Here is a 24,615-nt window from a genome sequence, read left to right as displayed (position 1 = left end):
TTCCGACATAATATTTATGTTCAAAATCGTAAATGGTAGTATAGACAGCCCTAATTTACTTAAACCTAATGAATTTCATGTATTGCGCGAGCTACTCGTTCCAAAATAATGTTTAAATGTATCAATACCAGGGTTGAGTATTGAAAATACTCACTTATACCTAAATTACATGAAGTTAGTAATAGATAAGCAGATGTAGCGGATTTATTTAACTGCAAGAAGGCTACAATATCATATATTTTCAATAAATATTAATTAAACCTAGAAAGTCTACTTAGAAGTTTTGCGTGTACCTGCATCTCTTACTTTAATATCATTATAGAGTTTCTGATCATTTTATACTTCCTGATGTCATTGTATTTGATTTGTTGTTTATGGTATATTTATACCGTTGTTATTAAATAAATAAATAAATATACGATTCCGTAATACATTATTTTGATATATCGCATATGGTTTAGCCATCGTTAGCAATGTAGTACCAGAAATATATATTTTTACGACTTGATTGTAAAACATCGACTTTTCTCCACTTTTTGTAAATGTTATATACATGTATCATATATGTAAACCGTCTGGAAGAAATTCTCTAAATGGTAATGAAAATATTATCAAAATCCGTTCGGCAGTTTAGAAGAACTAAGCACACAAACAGGCAGACGCGGATAGTGACTTTATTTTACACTATTTAGAGATAATATTTTACGCGAAAGGCAATGGTATAAGAATGAAGGGCTCCCGAGGTAAAAATGACACGATCGGTTCCTTGAATTGGATTGTGTCTCAATTGTAGAAGAGTATATTATATTGAAGACGATGTATGAATATGGATGAATCTGGAAGCGTGTGCCAAGAGAAATGAATGAGGTGGTCAACCCACTATGTATACGCCTGCAGGTAAAAGGTATGCTAGTAGGGTAATTAAATAACTCATTTACGTATTTACATGTTGGATTCACAACCAACGCCATTCAGAGTAATCTATCTATATAAATAAAAATGTAAATGTTCGTTTGTTCAAAATCTTAAATCTCGTAAGTTTTCTTCGCCGATTGCAATGAAATTTTGACATAGCGTTGCATTCAAATACATGTGTGTTTTTATATATATTATATAGATTTCACATGTGGCAGGTAAAAATACACTTAAAAAAAAAACAGCGCCATCTGTTGGACAAACATGCTTTAAAAAAAAAAAAACAGCGTTATCTGTTGGACGTAAAAACAGCACGACCCAATGTTTCTCTATCTGCACAGATAGGATGAGCCACAGCAACTTGTTGCAGGGTACAGCTATGTATATTTTAAGACCAATCCCCATGGATATAAGTTATTTATATTTAAGATCAATAAAAACATTACCTTACCATTAAAATATATTATATAACACGGTTTGAAAAATAAGCACAATATTTAATTTTTCCAGACGATGAATTAAGAAATATTTAAGATTTTAGCAATACGTAATAATTAAAATAAACCCCACGGAAAGATAATTTTTCTAGGCTTGCTACGGCAAATTCGAACGTAAGTCTGTCCATTACGCCGGCCGTGCGCTAAATATTGTTTTTACACGACTTCATACCTTATGTTTTTAAGATTCCTACTTTATTGTAAGGAGTTGCTAGGGAAAATTCAACCGTAGGTCTGTCCAATACACAGGGCCGTGCGTCGCATATTTGTGTGCATGGCTTCGTCACTTACGTCGTTAAGATTTTGACTTTCATTGTAATGGTTTAATAACTTTTTTGTAAAACAAAAGTTAAAGAAGGCAGTTCATTTCAGAATGGTGCATCAACAGTGTAAATGAGTTATCTTGAGTGGTGGATCGAAATCTTAATGGTTTCTCACCATTAGGATGATGATAGATCACGTAATCAAAATTATTGTCAAGTCCAAAAATGTGTTTTTAAATAAATGTATATTTTTATATGTAAATGTTATATCGAGTACAATCCTTAACTGCACAAATATACGTGGTTCGAGCGCGTCTCCATGCTTGTGATCCTGCTGAACTGCGTTACCCTGGGAATGTACCAGCCTTGTGTAGATGACCAGTGCGTCACAAACCGCTGCAAGATACTGCAGGTAATTATACTTAAATCATTCTAAACTACGAGTATATTATCTTGTTGAAAAAAAGACTTGACTTTCCAAACTTTGTTTTAAACGTCTATTCCTCACGTATTTCCTTTTACCTCATATAACATTTAAAAGCAGGGAAACTCAGGGCTTATGTCATCTTTGGGGATGCTGTGTGGGTTACTGATAAAAAATATTGCTAATTTATTAAGAACCTCTTTAATTATTCTTAAACCCATTAATAAAGAAATTTCTGGCCCTTAACGAATGAATTGAAAGGTTTACTGATATTTTTTTAGTAAAATACAAATGTTTTCTTACGATGTCGGAACACGTGCTCATAAAAATCCTAGCGTTTTCGCATTCCGTCATCATTCATTATCAAGAGAAACGCAGGTGCGTGAACATGTATTCCGATATTATTACAATTTATAAATTCAATTCATGTTTCCTGATCAATCAATTCTAAAGCCTTCAATCCCGTTTTTAACCGGATTACCAATAATTTGAGGAGATCCATAATACTTATTTTTCTTCGTGTGTGGCTTTTGGTGTTGACTACTTGCAGTAGTACATGTTTTCCAGTCCAAGAGACATGTTAATCATAAATTACAATGTTGCAAAAGTCTGTTCTGGCAAGTTTGTAATTTATTTATTTATTTTATTTATTTATTTATTTATCAAAAGAAAGTACATATTACATATTGGATGCTTTGCCTGTCCAACTAGGAAAGTTTCCCGTTCTAGGACAGACAAATTGACATGTTTAGTTCATATTATTACTGAAATGTACATAATTACATAACAAAAACCAAAAAAAAAAAAGTTTCATTTTTCTCTGAAACTAAGTTGTGTAATAAAGAAAATGTATATAATAAATATAAGTACACATACATTGTTTTGTGAGAAGTAGATAAAATTAATCTGGTAGCATATATTATAATCGGATTTACCGAATTAACCTGGTAACATAAAATATTAAAATTTACAGAGTATGAGGTAAGCGTTGTAACTAGAATGTGTAATAAATTATGTGCATGATTGTTTTCACTGAATTAAAACATGAATTCAGAACAAATTATATTATACGGCAATACGAATATATACCGCGCTCATTTCTTGAACTACTGCTAAAATGTAAAAACAATAACTATATATATAGATAGAAATATAAACTATGAAACATAAACTATGAATATAAATACATAGTACCTGATTTAGTGCTACTTTGGTGAAATTGGTGCATTACTTCGTACGCCATATTGTGTTATGTATTTATTATAAATCATTACCGTAGTAGGTACCAAGTTTCACACAGAGTTAGTGTGCGACGTACAAATGTGATACGCTTTACAGTAATGCAATGTATGTTTGTTTTTAGATGTTCGACGACATCATCTTCGCGTTCTTCTCCCTGGAGATGACCATCAAGATGGTGGCGATGGGAGTGTACGGAAAGTCCACCTACCTGGCCGACTCCTGGAACCGACTGGACTTCTTCATAGTTTTGGCCGGGTAAAAAACTTTTGTCTATTACTTCTTCGGTAGTTTCTCCCCTCCTCTTCAAACTCATTTTCGTGAACTGATTTTCTAAGGGTTTGATTTGTTTGCTACCAGTCCAATAGATAGACGAAGGTATTTTTATTTTATTTTTAAGTTAACGAATTAATTTTCGGTAGCAATTTAAAATGTACCATTTACTCGGTCTAATAATATAACCTTTCATTTACAAACTAGAACTTATCAGCAATGCAATATCAACAACAAAATCAGAACTGAATGATTTAGATAATACAAGAAGGCTATAATAACATACCTCAATGATAGTAATTAATGCTGGCGTAGAATAATTTAAATAGAAAAATTTACTTCATGATTACTGTTCCACAAAATCATTATGTATATCACACATTCGTAATAATAAATAAATAATATTGGTAATTCTTAAATTGAAGTACGAGATGGATAAAAATGACTGAAAATATTTAGGTCTCAATAGCCCTCAGTGGTCAGAGATTTTCCGATCAATAAAGCCCTGTCAATACGATATTGACGAAATACGTCATTTATGATCAGTTATGAGCATGGTCAGAAAATGATTCCGAGAGTCGGTTAACAAAAACTGTCAATGTACACGACTTTTTGGATAATGTCGTTCGTTATGCAAAAAAACTGGCTTATTTATGAATGGGAGTGAACTAATAAAGCTCTTAGAACTGAAAAAAACGTGTACACGATCCACAGACTTAATTATTTCACGTAAGACGCAATCAATTGATTCCGTTCCATCTCTGAGAAACAACAGTTCTTAGTTATGTCTAATGACCTCATAACTAATAAATCCCCTTTTATTGTCAAAAAGTATTTACAAGTAAATATTTCAATTCAACATTGTCAATTTATTAGTATTTTTACTTATACGTAGCCGTACGACGTTAAGGATCATCAAATCACAGAGAGATGTGCCAATATTCCCAGCGTATATCGAATTCTGATTTTTAGGCTTTATACACAACTGTCTAGATAACAGTGGGGCTGTCGTGTTCGGGAAATCGGTATTTTTTTATATTTTTTTTATATATTAACTCCACACAGGAGGCCCTGAAGAAAATAATTTCCCTCAGGGCCTATGTCATCTTTGGGGATGCTGTGTGGAGGGTCTTTTTGTGGAGAGAAAGGAGTGAACATGGGTCTTGAAGAGTCCCATGTTGTAGGAGGGAGGAAACACAGAGGCCGGCAGTTCGTTCCACAGCCGAGCTGTTGAACTCAAGAACGAATCGTAGAAGCGACCCGTTCTCATGTGACAAATGTCAACCGTGTACAAATGTTGGGCGCGCGTTTGGCGTGTATCCCGACTACGCACCGGTGCGGAAGGGATCAATGACGCTAGTTCCTCAGAGCATCTTCCATTGTAATACCGATAGAATAAGGACAGCATACCTACCCGACGCCTGTGCTCTAAAGATTGCAGTCCGTTTGTTAAGACGTTTGTTAAGGGAATCTATCAAACGGACCGCCCGTTTTTGCACAGAGTCAGGGGTTTTTTTCAGGTATTTAGGGGCTCCGGTATAAAATCATTTGATTATTCGGTATTGTAAAGTTATTGATTTCACAGTGGTAGATTCTCTGGGTTCACTTTCGAGTTGCGACCGTAACCTTTGATTTTTCTGTGTTATTGTGTTTCGAGTTTGTTTATAATAATGTGTTTATTTGTCCCTATAGCGCCCTGGAGTACTGTTTGCACGTGGAGAACATGAACTTGTCAGCCATCAGAACAATCCGGGTGCTCAGGCCTCTGCGTGCGATCAACAGGATACCGAGTAAGTTACTTGTTACTATGTCATGTCTTGTGTCATCTACTTCACTGCCACCACTAACACTTCAAACCACATCTAATCCATTTACTCGGCAGAAGAATTTCTCTGCAATTCATTGTACAAAATGATTAAAATATTGGCCAATGAGTAAAAAAGATGATAACTTTTATTTTATTTTTAATCTGCTCTTTTTGTGATTTAACCATGAAAAATTGGAACTATTTACTGAACATCAGTTTACCTATTCAGTGGAAAAAAAACTATTTTCTTTTGTATGTTACTTAAAGTGCCTACGTATGGGAATCTTCGCAAATAAATCAAATAAAAAAGTAACTAATAAATAAATAAAATATTTGTTTAAGTAAGCTTTTCATAAAATTCTCAATCAAGCGAAAACTTCAGCATTTGATAAAACTAGCTCGTTAGAAATTATTTCCTCATAAAGGTTCCCATCTGGTTTTTAATCAAAATTTCAAACGACATATATTACATACCGTACAAGATATGCCATAGTCTCACTGCTTCCAAGCGTCTGGAGCCAGTGAGATTATGGCATCCCCAATCGGGGTGAGGTGGTGAGACTGTGAGACTTGTGAGGCTGAAGGTAGCAGGGAAGGGAAGGATATGGGGAAGAGGAAGGTGGAGGGTATCTGATTATTCAGATCTGGTCACCAAACACGTCTAAAGCCATCCCATGGAACTTTTCAATTCTGAATAGACTAGTTATACACCAGGGCGATACTGAGAGTATCTTCGAATCAAGTATACCAAATATTATTTTGGATGAATAAATTGTGAAATAACACAATTTAATCAAATAAAATTCACTTGCGCACGCCGTTATTTGAACCCGCGACCTTCGTATTGCTAGTCGAGAGCCTTACCCCTTGAATACGAAGGCCGTCGGTAAAGCAACATTTTGTATAAAGCGTTTAACTAAAGCAATAGCGTATGTACATTATCCACAGATACTTTCATAGTACAAAACTAACCCAGTACAAATCGTGATTGCGCCCCACGGTGTTATTTGGCAGCCACCTTTGGTTTGGAGCCCCAAAATACCTTATAAAACCATCGAATCTGGAGCACAGGCATCGGGTGGGAATGCTGTCTTCGATTTACCGGTATTTAAATGGAAGATGCTCTAAGGACAACAAATGCTCGCCCAACATTTCTAGAAAGTTGATATTTGTCACATGAGAACGGGTCGTTTCTACTACTCGTATATAGGTTACTTTTATTCACACAGTTTTTTGCTCGTGGCTCTTTTTTCGTTCAAACATATGCGTCGTCGTAGCCGATGTTATTATAAATATTATCTCATTTAGTTATTTTAAGAATGCAGAATTTTATCAATAATATTTGTAAGTTCACAAATAACTGTTATGAAATACTAAAGGAAATGATGATAAATTAAACAAAACTAGCTGAAGCCAATTTTCAACGTGATCAGAAAAAATGGCTTTTCTTTTTAATACTCAAGTCATTTTCTACAAAAGCAGTTTCAAAATTAAAAGTTTGAAAATCCGAAACCCGCAAAGAACAGTTTACTTGCCTGGGAATCTTTTTGAAGTTGGGACGAGGAACTTGTTGAACCCGAGGTCTTAGTCCCAAAGAGAGACACCAACTTTTTAAACGATGGAAGTACTTAAGCTCTAAGAAACACAGCACTTTATGAGAGATATCGACCTTTTCTGGCGCTGGGAGAATGGACAAACGTTTTTTTGGCAGGCCAAAGAAAGGGTAAACTTTGGGATAAATAGGTAGTTGTGTTGAATCTGTCAGTACAGAGCGAGATAGATAGTTGAAGCTATAAATACGAACGTAGTTGGTAGATCTCTCTCTCTCTCACGCACATCACACCTAGTTAAGTTGTATCCGTACGGTTGTAGGTATTCGGTTTAATAAACGCAATAATCTTACCCGGAGTATTATTGAAATTCACGTTTAACTAGGGTACTAGGTGGGAACTAGGGTACTAGGTACCAGGTACTAGGTGTCTTTGAAAGGATTGTTTCTCAAAATTTGAACAATTTATCAAATTTCAAAGCAAAATCCAAGTTCTGTTATTATTTTATCATGGGTTGGCTGTTTGACTGTACTTGGACATTAACAAAACTTGAAAAGTACCTTCACAGAACTAAAATTTCACCTTTGTTCAAATCTTGTGAATCAACCCGTTCTAAGTATTTATTGATTTAAAACCGATCAATTCGGAACAATCACTCCTTTTCCAATGTTTCAATTAACTTAATCCAAACATCGTGATGTAACGCTAACCCTAGTGAGGATGACTTTGAATATTATACTACTAGCGCAGACCAGTGAAAAATCACGGGATATTACGATTGTATGACTTGTGAAGCTGAAAGTAGTTAAATAATATATATTCCTCTAGAGCATTGCCTTTAAAAAGAAGAAATTTACCGAATGTTGAATAAATTCCAAGTTAGCTTGAAAAATACATCTATCCATAAGACATGTTATGTTCATATTATATTATTATTATTCGAACAAAAAATGTTGCACTTTTTACGAAAAGTATGGCCATTCTAAGAAAATGATTGTACAAATAAAAAAATAGCTTTACGAATGGTCCAATAAAGAATTCCGCGTTCATCTAAGCATCTCTCAAACATCAGAACAAAATAAATGCACATTTCAATGCATAAATAATTATTAATTAATAAAATTATGAAGATACCTACTATATCGCTTGTCGGATATGATTTAATACTGTTCAGTCTGGAATGTCCATTTTTTTAAATTAAAAGTTGTTCTTGAATAATTATATGCATTCCACAGGTATACGTACGAATATTGCACATAATGCATTCACCGACAACCAATTAACTGAGTTTAGTTATAATAGTCATTAATAAAAATAAATAAACAAAACTAATGATTTTAATAATAAAGAGGCTGCCATGACACTCTCAAAGGGCTGGCTTTTGAATAATTATAATTAATGTAATAAATATTTCTGTAAGAGCACACAGTTATGCGATCTAACCTAATATATCAATGAATAAATGAATAAATAATAAATAATTGCTGATTTTTACTTATTATCAACAAAAAATGCATAATTTAGAGCGTATAAAGTAAAAATTATCTAAAAATTGTATTTTCTTAATGGCGATTTAGAGTCCGATACAAGTGGTAGAAGTGAGTTTAAGTGTTTTAAATTGTTTCTAGCATGTTTATGGACCATATCTCAATAACCAGGTACTTCCCAACCTTCCTCTTCCCCATCTACTTCCTCTCCCCACTTATTTTAGCCTCGCAATATACCCCAATCGTAGATGCCATAGCCCCGCTGTCTTCAGTTGGTTACGAGTTGTTTGGACTCTTGTACGGTATACACAAAAATAAGAACAAACTTCCTTATTTATTAAATTATTTAATAACCTGGATTAAGTCAAAATCATCCCGAAAAACTAAATATTTGTCTGTTAAAACTTTAAAAATTATTGAAAAAATTATTAGCTGACGATTGAACCTTCCTTCCCATGCATCGGAGCAACCGCGCTATCGACTTTTTCAAATGCCAATCGCGTAGACCCGAAATTTATTTCGTAAATTGCTGTAATATCGACTAATTTCAGAAAAATGCTTAGATGTCCGTGTGTGTGGACGTTAATGACACCAAAAGATGGTTGATTTAATGCATTATTACTGACAACGAGCCTATCTGCCGAGTTTCAGCTCGATAGAATGTCGGGAAGTGGGTTAAATTTCGTTTCCAAGACTCGCATTCATTCATAATCAAAAATATAATTCAAATTCAAGTACGTGTGTTTAGTATTGAAACAGTTTTGGATACCTACCATTTTTCCCATCATATACTATCATACCTACTATCCATTTCCTTCCTTAAAAACAGCCTTATCCACACTTGGAAAGAAGAAGATGATTTGTTGCTTTGTAAATTGTCACAAGTACAACATTCGTATTCGTGTCGTGTAGCAAAGAAGGTGTAATCGTCGTGTCATCGTCGCATATTCACATGCTTTGTACTCTGTTTGCATATATCAAATTCATATTCAAGATTATCTCGTTTTGGAGGAAATCGGAACAGTGAAAGTTCGTCTACAGCCCTACTGCTGGGATTCATGGGAATTCAAGGTAGGCTCTTTCCATCATTCCACATTTCCCGTGATTTTTCAAACCCAATTGAATGAGATTTACACTGTCTTATTTCTTGTGGATTTGATTTACAGTTCATAGAACACGTTACAACGTGTATTTAACAAACAAAAGGATTTATAAACATTAACAGTATCTATCAACGCAAACCTAACAGTAATTATTTGTAACGTCAAATTTAGACCTAGAAATCTTTATTCAGGCCTACCTCCGTATAAGAGTATTTGCTTAGTCGTTAAATCAACCACTCGCTACTCACCCCTCCTTCTCTCGCAAGTCTAGTAACAATGTGCCCCTCCAATTAAACGTTTATTCTGGTGATTAGGGGATGATCCTTCAAGGTGGGATGCTTCAAATAAGCGGATTTATCAGCGCTAAAACAAACCACTTACTGAGGTGTACAGTGTACATTATTAATTAGGCCTCAATATTAGTTTACGTCGGCGAAGTTTGATACGTTGTTTAACTTAATGCTTGGAAGTTAGGAACTGCAGGTGAGTTCAATCTAAACAGATTTTAGAGTTGATATTTTTAATAAATGACTATAAATTACTTAATTTTAACCCTTTCAGCCTTCTCTTCCTTTATTTTTTCCGCTCGGTTGAAATCCTTATTCCCGCCAAAAAAACGATAAATATTTATTTTTTGAATAACTTTATTGAGTAAAACCTCAAATTTTAATATTAAAATAAATTTTATTATTTACCCAGGACCCTTGCAAGGGTCCAGGGTTCTATTTTAACGCATAAAGATGTGTTCTATAATAATAACAACAGTTCAATTCACTGTTCACAGTCATTTGCCAGAATATCGTAAATGAATTTCAATGTTCATTCAAATTAACACTGGTAGTGACGGACATGTTTTCGACTAGTATGGCAAATTTTTAAAGATTATTACTATCCTAGATTATTTATTTATTTCTGAATTAGTTTTATTTAAAATGTTATTTGTTTCAAACCTCGGAGATTATCACTACTCTGTAAATGTGCATTTTGACATTATGGAGGTTATGGACGTCGGGTATTTAATACTTACCTGTGTTACAAACAACGTCACCATCCAAGTATATTTTGACTCCAATAAACACGATTATATTTCGGAAGGATAATTTTATTTTAACAGATTAAAAAGATCACAATTTTACATTAAACTAGAAAGGCTTTAATGTGGAGAATGACAAACGTATAACAGGACTCGTCAGAACGGCTATTGAACTCGGAATGATCTATGGTTATCTTTAAGCCGTTCAGGTCTCTGCGTTTAGGGATTACACATCTAAAAATTAACTTATAAGGTTGATAAGTGATTCTCCACAACATGAAACCGTTATTTGTATTATGTTTATTTTACCTTGCTATTTATAAAATACCCTCTGTCGTCCAAAGTTAAGTCAAATTAACTTAGAATAATTTCAAAAAAAAATTACTATATACCAAAAATTTACAAATAATTTTTTGAGGTTATTATCAAGTATTACATATTTTATATATGTGGAAACAATAATGCGGGTGTTAAAGGGTTAAGACCCCGCATTCTGAATTTTGACGGACATATAACGTACGTCCCTTAAATATTTCAATCATTAATAATGTCATATTGTGAATATATAGTGTCATATTATCGGAGAAACTAGTTTGTTTCGTAAAACTAAACAATAAAAAATCAACGTTTATATTGTGCCGAATTGAATCCATTATGCCTGATATTTTGGTTATCGTCTGGAAATTATTATTATAATTTTTAATAACGATTAATTGTACAAACCAGATAAAAAGTGAAGTGACAATTTTCTTGAGAATTCCTCATATAAAAGAAATGGTCATTTTGAATTTAAAATCTGTGAAATTTTTTGACTTCCTAAGTTATATTTTGGTAAATTTTTTCAACTTTTATTTGTGTTTCAAATTAAAATACTGTGATTTTTTAGCAATAAAGTATATTTGAAAGGCAAATAGTAGAGTTGATTTTATCTAGTTTCTAAAATATTTTTTTTATTTTTACGACATCTTCAAAATTAAGAAAAATGTTGATCATTTAAAATACCTTAGAAAAATTCCGAAATTATTATTATTTCAAGTTAATACAACAGATAAGCAATGTATATACTGTCCGTGATCTATTTCATGTCAGTTTCTATATTAGTAAGGTTTTCTTGTACACGGTCGTTTATTAATTGAATAAAATTTTAACCGCGTTTTTTAGTATGGCTGTTTGAGATTTTAATCTGTTAAAAAATTATAGATAAAAAATTATATTAAGATAATCTCTATTCAAAGATTAGTTGAAATGTAAATATATAAAATTCTCCTCGATAGAAAATAATCTCAATGTTTGCTCCTAAAATTAAAAAAACAAATTTTTTTTCTGTTATTTACCATGTCAATAGGTATGAAAGAGTTTCTTTAAATGCTGCTTAACCTGAGTTAAGTTATTAGCTTACAATAGCGTGTCGAAAGATTTTTGCTCCATTTTAAATAAGTCAAGTTTAAAAACATATTTTCGCATCTATTAATTATAAACGTTTTTAATATTACCGAGCTCCCTCTATCATTCGTATATACTTTATATTTTTACAAACCATGTTAAGAAATCTTCTTCTTCTGTTTAAATATGTACAATGAAGCTTTGAACACTACTTTTTATGAAATTATCATCTATTTATGTGACTACCGCACAAGAGTTGCAGCTGCTCTCAACCGTCTGTTAGACTATAGCATCCCCAATTGGGGTATGTTGTGAGACTAAAGATAATGGGGAGAGGAAATAGTAGAGGTAAAGAGTAAAGTGGAGGTGTACTGGCTATTCAGATCTGGTCACCAAACACGGCTAGAGCTATTTCAAGCTAAGTTTCAATTCTGAATGGTGGTCTTACACATGGGCTATACTGAGAATACTCTGGGAGTATACTATATATTGTTTTAAATTTGTGAAATAACACAAATTCATGAAATGAATGTTACTTACACACCGAGATTCGAACCCGCAACCTTTGGATTGATAGTTGAGAGCCTTACCCCTCGACCACGGAGGCAGTCATAACTAACAGCTTCTTCGTCAGGATACAAAGTATCTCGTATCAACGTATCTAATCTAATATTCATATTCCAACAAGATCAACACGGCAATCCCATTTGTTTCATTTACCTACATATAGAACTAACTTTAGAAAAAAATCACCAATTCCACGTATATGTGCCAAATATAATACTAAATTTCAAAACATATACATTTTTAGCAATACACTTCACAAATATCGATTAGAAGTAACACGTACGATCGAAAATTAATACAAAAGTATGGATTGTATCCAGAGTATCTCCTATCCTCATCCTAGATTCCTATTCCTCCCCTCCTCACCTACAATATATTTTTTTATGCATTAAAACTCCATCTCCAATCAATTTTAATATAGGAGACTTTTTTGGCTTGACTATAATTAACATGAATATATTCATATTTATTATTTTATGTATAAGCTGTTTGTCTCTACAAAAAAAAAAAATTAAGAAAAACTACTCTGTAAATGTGCATTGACATGAAACCGTTATTTGTATTAGTATCTATTGTTATTAGTATCTTATTATTGTTATAAGTATCTAATCTTGTTAATTGTTGATTGTAAATTGTGTATTGTAAATTACCATCTGCGTGAATTGTAGAATTAGTAATTGTAGAATTTGATCTAATTTAAATTGTTTTATTTGTTTTCACATTTCACACCCAAACATTGCTGCGCATTCTGACATCTTTAAAGGTTCTTTCGGTAAATAAATGCTCAAAGCGTCACATCAAATCCAAAGGGTGTAATGACAGAACGAAAATGTGATTAAGCTTTTCAGTACAAACCCCCTTTTGTACAATTTAATCGGATTTTATTATAATTTAATAGTCCTCAAAGCTACCGAGAACAAATATTTCATTTTAAAGCTTTCAGTTCTCTCGATTTCGGTCGTAAACTAAACGTTTAGAGAGATCGTAAATAATTCGTTTGTCTGAAGTGCTTTGCCATGAAGAGGCGAAGAATGTGCATGATATGCATCCATTGATTGCGTTGCTTTAATGTCAACTTTATAGCACTTTAATGCGACTTTGTTCAAAGACTTATTAAATTAAAAGCGTTAGCTTAGTTGGTAGCTAACTGCAAAGAGATTCCCCCTTGATTACGGGTTTGTATGAAGAAAATTGCTCGCTTTTAATAATTATTTTACAATATCAGCAACTTGCCTCACGTATTTAAAAATACAAGTTAATTAACTTAATAACAACACTGTAAGGCACTGCAAGGCACGCTGGAATATCAAAGTGTAAAAATTTTTCTAATGAGCTTGCTATTGTTAGCTAGTAACTATTATTTTACATTTGTAAATAACTTAATGAGTGTAAACCTGAAATTGTAATATTTAATCATTTAAGACAATATTAGCGATTTTCGAAATATAATATAGGAAAAATGAGAAAAAGATTATTATTTGAAATAAACATATATTTTTTTTAAATATTCAATATATAAATCGCTCACCTTACGTTTTTTCGTCAGAACGCTCAACCAAAATTACAGTTAAAGAAAAAAAAACAAATTTTCTTACAAATAAACATTACTGTCACATCAACTTTTTAAAATAATGAATTAAAAAATTCATTAATTTTTTTCATTCCTGCGGTCAGAACCTTTGGTTTCAAAGAGGTATAAATTTGAATTCTTTTGTGGTCGAGTTCTAGATTTAAATATATAATTTTTTTTGCAACATCTTTTAGATTATGTTTCTCAGAGTAATGGTGAAACAACGATTTCGAGACCATGCGAGCTGTACGCAAAAGTGAACAAATTAGCTGGAGGGGTTAAACTAGAAATATAATGATAAATTGATTTCTTGTTTTTTTTTTCAGGTATGCGCATCCTTGTAATGCTCCTATTAGACACCCTGCCAATGTTAGGAAACGTCTTGCTGCTCTGTTTCTTCGTGTTCTTCATCTTCGGCATAGTCGGGGTCCAACTCTGGGAGGGCATTCTGCGGCAGCGCTGCGAACTGGAGCTACCACCTAACGTGTATCGGCCCAAGTAAGTACTGAACGAACAGATTATATTAAATAACTGCCATTTAATGATTGAGCTTCTTTCGAGAAAATTAATAAGTGCTTCCAATAAAAAAAAGAGCAGAATTGAGGAGCGTTTTCACAAAGAGAAAAATCTACAAAAAAAAATTATAAATTTTAAGTCAATAAACATTCGGTTGAATATTTTATGATAATCATATAATCAATAATAAAAAACTTAATTCATTTGTGAAAACCCATCTTTATTTAAAAAGAAGCGTAAAATGCGAATTTTTACAAAACAGATCAAATATGGGACATCCCAGTGAGGATATCATTATATCTATTTCTTACGAAAAAAATACGATATTTATATATATATTTAAAAAAATCACAAAGCGAAATATCAATACATTTTAGTTCTACAATAAAATTATTGTTTTTAATAAAAACCAAAATTTCCGTTTGCTTTTTCTCTCAAATTTCCTACCTCATTCCACTATAAAAAATATTTTAAAAGTTCTTAAATAATAAATAAAAATAATACACATTCCGTTGATAAGTAAATATTTTAAAAAAATGTATAATTAATACCTACGCCAACATTTTGATAAGAATCGAAAATGTAGTACCTGGGGCCTGCATTGAAATAAAATAATAATGGTTCTTTTATATTAAATACCTACCTAGTTAATTCACATTTACATAGATGTCACGATTTATAATTTTCCATTAGACATAAATCGAGTTAATATATGTATTATTAGAAATCTGAATTAACCGTTACGTAGACACCTATACATTCATAGGAAATAAGAATAAAAATTTAAAAATACGTTTTTGGGTGGATATATCCCTTTTTGAAAACACTCCTCAATTATTGTTGCGTTTTTCTTTTAAAACTGTTAACAAATATACGAAACCAAAACATGTTTGTAATAATATATATGTATAAGAATTTTATTTGTATTTTTTTGAACAGGAAAAGGAGTAGGTTTAATTAATATTTTGCCAGTTATAAATGTGAATATTAAATCATTTTCTCTAGTAATCCTTTTCAGATTGTTTTACTTAGTTTCCGTCGTAGTAATGTAAAGCATTATTATTAATTAACATTAAAAATGCATCTTTTTGTAACATTAATAATTCATAGCATTGAGAGGTTTTCGCTTATAAGTAGAGCGTTGATATTTTAGCCCTCTTGCTGTAATCTAAAGTGTTTTCAGAATATATTTACACGAAAAAATTGCCATGTTCTGCATCAATTCATTCCAATTTTATTACTTATTTATTTTCGTAGTTATTTTTTTATTGATAGTAGTTTAATTTTAATAACAGATTCAAGAAAGATCAGCAGAAAAAAACAAATACAATTCAATATAAACTGTCTCCAATAATGCATTAGTAACAAAAGAGAACAAAAAATATAAATTCCTACGAGAACGCTTCCATAATCCATAAAAAATTGGTCATTTAATCAAATATTTTGAAAAATGCAAGCTTTTTTCAAAATCGTTAACAAAAGTTTTCCATTCATCGATGTAATTATCATCTTCTCAGAATCGATTATAGAATTATTAAACTTTTAAAGTGATCGTCAAACTGGATAATGATGCTAAAATTTCTCTTTGATTGACGCGTCCAATTTTTTAATTTTTTATTACAAGATAGCTTTGAAATTCGGAACTTTAATATACAACAGTTAAAATTATTATTTTGTGACTACGAACAAAAACAATGTCACGGTTTTGTTTTCAAGATGTATTCAATGAATACAAAATCAGTCACAAAAACGTTGGTTTTGCCCGGTTTGCGTTCTCGTAGGGAAACTGTACTGTCCTACAAAAAAATTACACGAAAACCCATCAAAAAACCACGAAATCATCCATCGCCTCAAAGATCTGAGCCTCCGCCACATTGTTTTATGTCTTGGCTGTTCCCAGTTTTATGTTTGTATGTTGCAGAGACCTGTGGGAATGGTACAGAGTTCGTGTTCGAGTCAATTCGTAAGCTTCCCCTATCACACGTTTACCTCCATATATGTCAAACCTCTTCGTATCTATCTGTGTCAGGTATGAGACCCGGCGGCACAGCCTTAGGGTGAAATACGCACTTCTTCTCCTCTTTTCCAGTTTTCTCTGTTGGCCCTTACTCTACTTTACTTTCCTTTAGTGCCCCTAAAGCACACGCGTCCCTGCGTGTTGCTTATATGTCTCTTACTTGTGCTGTTATACGCAAATCATCTGTCAAAGTTTCATCGTTAGGCTGATTAAAATTTTCTTTAAAATATTTTCATGATTTGCTGTCTCAACAAAAGACTTCTAGATTCCCAAATACAACATACAATTAACCAATATTTTTGTCATAAATGTTGACAGCTCATATAAATCTTTAAATATAAGTAAAAACAAAATTTCTTTGAATAAGTGCGTATTTTTCGTGAGTTGTGTCTCTAGGATCGTGCCAGTATTTCCCAATGTTTTGTCTCTTTCTCATAGTTGAGTGTTGAAGTTTTCCAAATATGCCAGCTTCCAGTAAAACTGTTTCCAAGAAAATTTGATACCGCTTTTTAGAAACATTTAAAGGAAACATTTGTTTTTGACGATGTGCATAAAATTAATATAACAGTTCGTACAAATTTTCAAAACAGTTTTCATGAAACTGACGACGTGTGTGAGAGGGATCTTATCGTTTTTAGAATGATGTCAAGTTTGGTTGATATTTTTGGTTTTCCGTTTTTGGGAGTTGCGGTTAGAACTCATAATTGTTTTTAAAACCTCTAACGCTTGCTTTTTCTACTAATCATTTCATATTTGTGTTTCTAACACATATCCGAATAATTCTAATTAACTTTTAGAGATATAAATGTAGTTTCAATATTATTTTGACCATTAAATTGTGAAGTGTGCTGATTTTCTCATTGGTGTCTAACTGGAGAATTAATCAATTGATTTTCAGCGTTTGTACAACGTTTACTTGCTTGCATACTAGGAAAATATTAAGTTTTATTTTCAGAACTTTGACATCATTTCAATGTTTATTATTTTTTGTTTGAATGGATCGATGACTCTTTTATTAACCAACACAATATGAAGCTTGCACAAGATCTTTTTGTAAGTGGATTAATTTATTACAAAATTTTGCCACCGTTCAAAATTTGTAGAGCGATAATACAAATTGGACTATTGCAAACTTTACTGTTCGGTTCTTCTTGTGTAGAATTGTCTACTTCATTGGGTGTTTCTTCTTTAGGAGTTATCTTTCCGGTCAATGTAAGTAGTGTTCTCAGGGTATAATCAATTATTGCAGTTGGATAAATGTGAAAAAGACTGACTGATACAAAACAGCCTCAACTAAACAAGACACAGCCGATTAGTGACAAAATTAAAAGTTTTCGAATTTGTGAATATGCGCGCTTTTAATTACAAGTATATAAATGGTAAAAAAATAGATGGATTAGAATGATATAACTAGAAATTACTTTTTTTTTTTTATAGTGAATACCTCACAAGAGTCCCAACTGCTCCCGTCTGGAGCCAGTGAGACTATGGCATCCCCAATTGGGGGATGTTGTGAGGCTGAAGGTAAGTGGGGAAGGGAAAGAGGAAGGTGGGGAAGTACCTGGCTATTCAGATCTAGTCACTAAACACGGCTAAAGCCATTTGGAGCAACGTTTCAATTCTGAATGGTGGTCTTACACCAGGGCGATACTGGTAGTATCTTCCACTCTGGAACGTGCCAGAGTGGAAGATAGTGTAAAAATAATCAAATCTGCTCTGGTGATAAAGTCTGCAAGGCTGTTCAAAACTCAACTTCAGAATGAGAGTTGTGAGTAAAGCAGCACGACATATGGGAGTATTTAAAGATTTTTTTATGGGTTTCTTAAAAAAAGCTTCTTTAATTTCCATCCTTCTCAAAATAATGGTTTACAGAGGAAAAAACTTGTTCTCCCAGCTATAGTGGTAATTAAACTTCATTCTCAAAATTCAAAAATTGACGGCTTTCCTGTGAAATGTATGTATGATTGATGGAGGCTTAATTGTAATTTCATTCATAGCCCGCTTCAATTCAAATATGACATTTCTATTAAAATTATTATTATGCGTTGATCTGTGTGAATAAAAATGTTAGCAATCGTTTGTTCAAAATCTTAAAATGTAAATCAAAGACACAACGTTGAATTCGAATACGCATGTGTTTTATATATATAAAACACATGCGTATTCGAATTCAACGTTGTCTTTGATTTACATTTTAATATATATTATATATATATTATATAGATGTCACCTATGACAGTGAGTGCCATCTGTTGGTCGTAAAAGCAACACGCACTACTGTACTCTATCTGCACAGACAGACTAAGCCACAGCAACGTATGGTGGGGTACAGCTAGTATTATAAAAACAAATAAAATCTACAGGTTTTGTCTTGTTATTTTTGTTTTTCCGGCTATTTTGTCTCAGGCCGTTTTGTCTGTGTTGTTTTTTTTCTTTTATTTCTGTTGAACGCTGAACGACGAGGATGATTCTCCGAGCAATGTGGCCCTATCTACCACTTTCTACTGTTGTCTACTGCTGTCTGAAACTGTCTACCTGTTTATTATTTCAGTAGAAGTTTAGCTTGTTTCATTTATTATTTTCACTCCTTCATTCATCTGATCAGACATCTTTACACTATCCTCTACAACTGACAATTACTGACACACCACTACTTAAATAAACGTATGTTTTAAATAAATAAATAGTACATTGTTAGCATGTAGGATTAGAAAAATAGATATTTTCTTAGTTTAACACTGTGATAAATTGATCTATTTAGAATTTAGTTCTCGATTCTAGAATATTAACTTGTGAGTAATGTGTATTATCTAAACTATGTTTTAATAAATTTAGGATTTACGTTAATTTAGATGCTGCTGATTTAATAATGTTTTTCTGAACTGTTCTAAATATTATGCAAAGTGCCCACATATGTCATAAATAAATATTTGTTGTAGTAGACTTTTCATAAAATTCTCAATCAAGCAAATACGAGAATTTTTGTGCGCTTTAATTTCAGCATATAATAATATTTTCATGAAATTCTTTAATAATTTTTTATTATTCCTTCGGAAACGTTCCTACCTACTTACAAATAGAAATGAAAAATGACTTGTAAATACCGTACAAGAGTCCCAACCGTCTAGAGCCAGTGAGGCTACGGCATTCTCCAATTGAGGTATGTTGCGTGGCTGAAGGTTGTGGGGAGGAAAGGATGTGGCGAAGTACCTGAATATCCAGGCCTGGTCACCAAAAAATACCAGGGCTGTACTGAGAGTTATATATTGTTCAGGTTTAAGATTTCCGAAAGTATGTTTATGAAATAAAAGTATTTAGTGCGACTCGAAAAAACAGAAACTTTTTTCAAAAATATTGTTGTATGAATTAATTCATAAAAATATTGTTGTATGAATTAATTCATAAAAATACTATTGTATGAATTAATGCAAGCAAAATGAGTGTCGTCAGCTACTTATTTGGTTATATCGGACTTCAATATTATCTTTAATGATTGCCTGATTGATCATTAAAGATAATCAGGCAATCATTAAAGATAATATTGAAGTCCGATTGATCATTAAAGATAATCAGGCAATCATTAAATATAATATTGAAGTCCGATTGATCATTAAAGATAATCAGGCAATCATTAAAGATAATATTGAAGTCCGATTGATCATTAAAGATAATCAGGCAATCATTAAATATAATATTGAAGTCCGATTGATCATTAAAGATAATCAGGCAATCATTAAAGATAATATTGAAGTCCGATTGATCATTAAAGATAATGATAGCCTGATTGATTGTCTGATAATAACAAATAATGTTCTCACAGACAGTGAACGACTTATATACCTAATCTCGTAACTCTTATTCAACTAAACAATTCATAAATGGACTCTTCACCAAACAGATGTATAATAATTTTTTAATTATTTCTGTTTGGTGCTGACACGGCAGCCATTGACAATTGAAATATACCAGAAGATTTCATAAACTTTCATTATTTGCAATTACTATTAAAAATTAAAAATTATTGTTGAAAATAATATATGGTATATTTGCGGCACATTCCAGAGTGGAAGATACTCTCAGTATTGCCGTGGTGTAAGACTATCATTCAGAATTGAAACGTTGCTTGAAATAACCATTAGAGAACCTTACCCCTCGACCACAAATGGGAAGAAATTATAATTATAAAGGTGTGTTTACACGAACGCTTTGTAAACCACACAAAAATAAGAAATTTATCATAACTTTTTTATTTGAAATTAAAGTCGATTTTTCCAAACCTTCCCAGCATTCATAGTCCTATTTGAGTGTCGACATAGTGTCGGTAATTTTGGCAACTTTAATCCTCATCATTATCAACTAGTTAGCTTTTCTACCTGCTTTGTGTGTGATTACGAGTGACCATTTTTATCACAAATTCTATGATAAAAATCTATGTTAACATGTACGTCGAACATGAATAGGAACTCAAAACTCAATTTGTCACACATAAATGAACATGTACAAAATAATGAATTCATGCATTCAATTTAAACTGACGTTCTTGATTCTTCAATAAAAATTCTGCATCAAATCAAACAATCAAACCGATTAACACGTAGATTTAATTGGGTATATTCAAATTTAGAATACCTCTGAATAATCACCAGTTATTATAATTGTGAAGCTGGAGGTATTTATAAAAAATAAAATAAATTGCTTAAGGATATTGTCATTCAAAAGAAGAAATATACCTGTCTAATGTAAGTAAGCTTGAAAAATTACGACAACTATCCAATGAGATTATAAAAATACAAGACACGTTATATTTACTGTCTGACTCTCACCCAATGCATAGTGAGTTCAACTCCTCGGCTGGATAAGTCCTTTTGAACAAGGATCACATAATGTGATGGTAGTAGGAGATTTTTAAATGTTGTCAGGTTATTCGTATCCTGGGAATGTTTGTCTATCTTTTAAAAATAATTTTAAAAAGATGTAGCACCGCTTATGGAAAAATAATATTTAGATGTGTCCACTGGACCTAGTTGAAACCATGTGGGTTGTCTCAGTAACGTACCATCACTCTATTAAATTAAGCATCTGTCAAGCATTAACAAAAGAAATAGACATTTTGAATAGATAATAAATTATTATTCATTGAAGACAATATTAGCAATCCTTAAACGATACGGTCGCATCTAGGAATTGACCCCAGGGCATTAACCTTGCCGGGGCTCTGCTTTACCACTGAGCTAATACGACCATTTTAGCAGTATCATATTTCGACTAAAAACCACCAACATTATCGTAATTTTCTAAAAGCATATTTTTATTGGCTGCTATCTTTATGTATGATCGCAAAATTCTTCCTGAACTATACAATCTGGATATATATACGCATTTTTGTTTTAATTTGCATTAAATCGCTAATATTGCCTTAAAATTAGGGATGCGGTTTTGGGTACCGCCGCCCTGGATCCATTTATTAGATAACCAACAGCACTCACACATTTCATTTAGCAGGGGTGTCCGGGTTCATTGGGGAGGTTATCGGGAAAGGCTGGTTTGGGGAGACCCTTTGACCTCTCTAACCGTATCTCGACCCATCTTCCTGCGCCGCAGGGCGAGGTATAAATTTATACATCATTTCTGGACATTCTGATTCTTACCCACCTCTCATACCTTTTTTCATTCCCAGAATTTCCTCTCCTTAAAAATACCCTCCTCGCAGCATCCTCAAAGATGACGTAAGCCCTGAGGGAAATTGTTTTTCTCAGGACCCCCTGTTTGGGGTTAGTGTAAAAAAATGATTAAATATTACAATTTGTGGTTTTACTCATAAAGTTATTCCAAAAATATAATAAAAAATTATTACTTTGATACCTGCTTTATCGCTTCTCTAATATGATAATTCTCCAATAAGTAGTTACCAATTATTAAAATTAAAAATTTACGCATTACGCATAATATCATTACATCACTCACAACCGAGATCAGTATGTTTAATATTTTTGGAGTGCTCCGTGTGTAGCCCACCGTAGACGTAAGCCATCTCCTCTGGGTGTAACAAGTATTACGTACGTGGGTACCTACCTAAAAAGAGTATAGTTCTCTTTTTCTCGGGAGATAAAAGCTACTCGGGAGTTTCGTGAAGCGTGTTACTTTCTCCGTAGTACTGCATACCGCACAGTGGGTGCCCCGTAGCATAACAAACTGGCTGATTGTCGAGTGCTTCTAGTCGCTGTTGCATTCAGATAAAAGTGCACGCTACCTTGGAGGGCGTGTTCGGCTAACTTTGATTTATTCTTGTGGGTGCAGATGCACTCAATCGGTGAAGAAATTAAGCATTTTTGATGTTGTTTTTTGAAAAGAATTCATTTTTAATCGATTCGAATTCGTGTTTTTGTTACTCTCCATAAATTTTACGATAATGGAGGTATTTTTATGATAAAGAATAATTTTTCTATAATTATAAGCAATAATTAGGCGGCATTTATTTTTACTCGAAAGATATTTTTATTTTTTATTGATATTCCAAGCGACTAATTATTTGTTATCCTTTATGCTATGCATAAAACTTTGTCTTATAAACATTAGTTTATCATTAAAAAAATAATAATATTTGACAAGTCAAAAATATTTCACCATAAATGAAGATATTATATCACTCGACGCCATCTAGTGAGAAATTTAGCACTAACAAAGCCTTTCCTACAAAAATTAATTTGGTTGTTTAATGAAGGCACGAGTTCAATTCCCGTTGGCGGTATTTATTTTTACTCGGGAGATATTTTCAATTTGTATTGATATTTCAGGCGACTAATTATTGCTTATAATTATTTGTTATCTTTTGTGATATGCATAAAACCTTGTCTTATAAAGATTAGTTTATCATTCCTAAATATCAAGCCTAAATATTATTTTCAACCCGCCAAGTGGTTCAGTGTGTACTGGTGCTTCAATCAACGATTACCAACGACTTATCTTTGCTTTTAATAATTTATTATTCTTTAGGCTGCCTTTACACTTGGAAGTTTTTTCCTGTAAGTTGCTCACGTAAGCGACTTACGACAAATTTACCAATGTAAACGACACCATAAGTCACTTACCGTAATTTTTACCAAGTTACGGAAGTTTTTTTTACGTAAGTTTTTGACAGGTCTAATCGCTCACGCGGGAATTTACGGCTCTCTCACAGCTTATCAAAACATATTGATAAGTTGAGACGCTTACAGTAAGTTTTGACGTCACTGTCTGGATGGTAAAACAGAAATCTGCAACACTGACAGGTCTTTCTGCCGTTGTTCCTCGGGACTTGTTTATTTGTCGCCATGAACAGCTTTATGAAATAATACACTGCAATAATCTATGGAGACTAACATAACATTATTTATCATTAACACAATGTCATGTTTAAAAAATGCCTGTGTAAATGTGTGATAATGATTCTAGTATTCGACTTCACGAACTGATGGATCAGCTATCAAACTTCACAACAAATTAATATCTCGAATGAATGCATACAAAAATGCAATACAAGAATACGTAGAAAACATTACGTGACGCCAAAAATCGAAGAGTCACCATTAATTTTTCTAACTAACTAACTAACCATCACGCCGTTTCCCCGCAGGGGTAGGCTGAGAGGACGGACAGCCAAACAACTCGGTCTTGGCACACACTTATTGCCTCATTCACATTCATACATCGTCTAATACATACTCTTCTATTATTATGACTGTTGACATGGCCCGATTCAAGTATCTGATTCACTTGGTCGTGCCTTGTCTTCCTCGGGCGTCCCCGACTTCTGCTACCATTCACATTTGCATCGTATATTCTCCTTACACTCCTTTCTTTGCTCATTCGCTCTACATGCCCAAACCATCTAAGCGTCCCTTTCTTGATCTTACTCATTACGCTTACATCAGCCTTGTACTCTTTGCGGATCTCCGCATTTCTCACACGATCGTACATGGTGTTACACACATA

General features: G+C 32.8%; 1 protein-coding gene across 1 annotated transcript in view; it reads left to right on the top strand.

Annotated features, from left to right (window-relative positions):
* The window catches only part of LOC149419013 (voltage-dependent T-type calcium channel subunit alpha-1G-like), a 281,206-nt gene that overhangs the window by 196,506 nt on the left and 60,085 nt on the right, over positions 1-24,615 (top strand). The window contains exons 2-5 of the mRNA XM_089637919.1: positions 1,976-2,087; positions 3,463-3,596; positions 5,304-5,401; positions 14,438-14,609. Coding sequence (XP_089494045.1) covers positions 1,976-2,087; positions 3,463-3,596; positions 5,304-5,401; positions 14,438-14,609 — 516 coding nt within the window. The remainder of the gene's footprint in view (positions 1-1,975; positions 2,088-3,462; positions 3,597-5,303; positions 5,402-14,437; positions 14,610-24,615) is intronic.

The sequence above is a fragment of the Hesperophylax consimilis genome, chromosome 12 (genome assembly GCF_061612785.1).
Source record: "Hesperophylax consimilis isolate HC1 chromosome 12, BYU_Hcon_1.0, whole genome shotgun sequence".
Classification (NCBI taxonomy): domain Eukaryota; kingdom Metazoa; phylum Arthropoda; class Insecta; order Trichoptera; family Limnephilidae; genus Hesperophylax; species Hesperophylax consimilis.
This window is presented reverse-complemented; position numbering and strand designations above follow the sequence as displayed.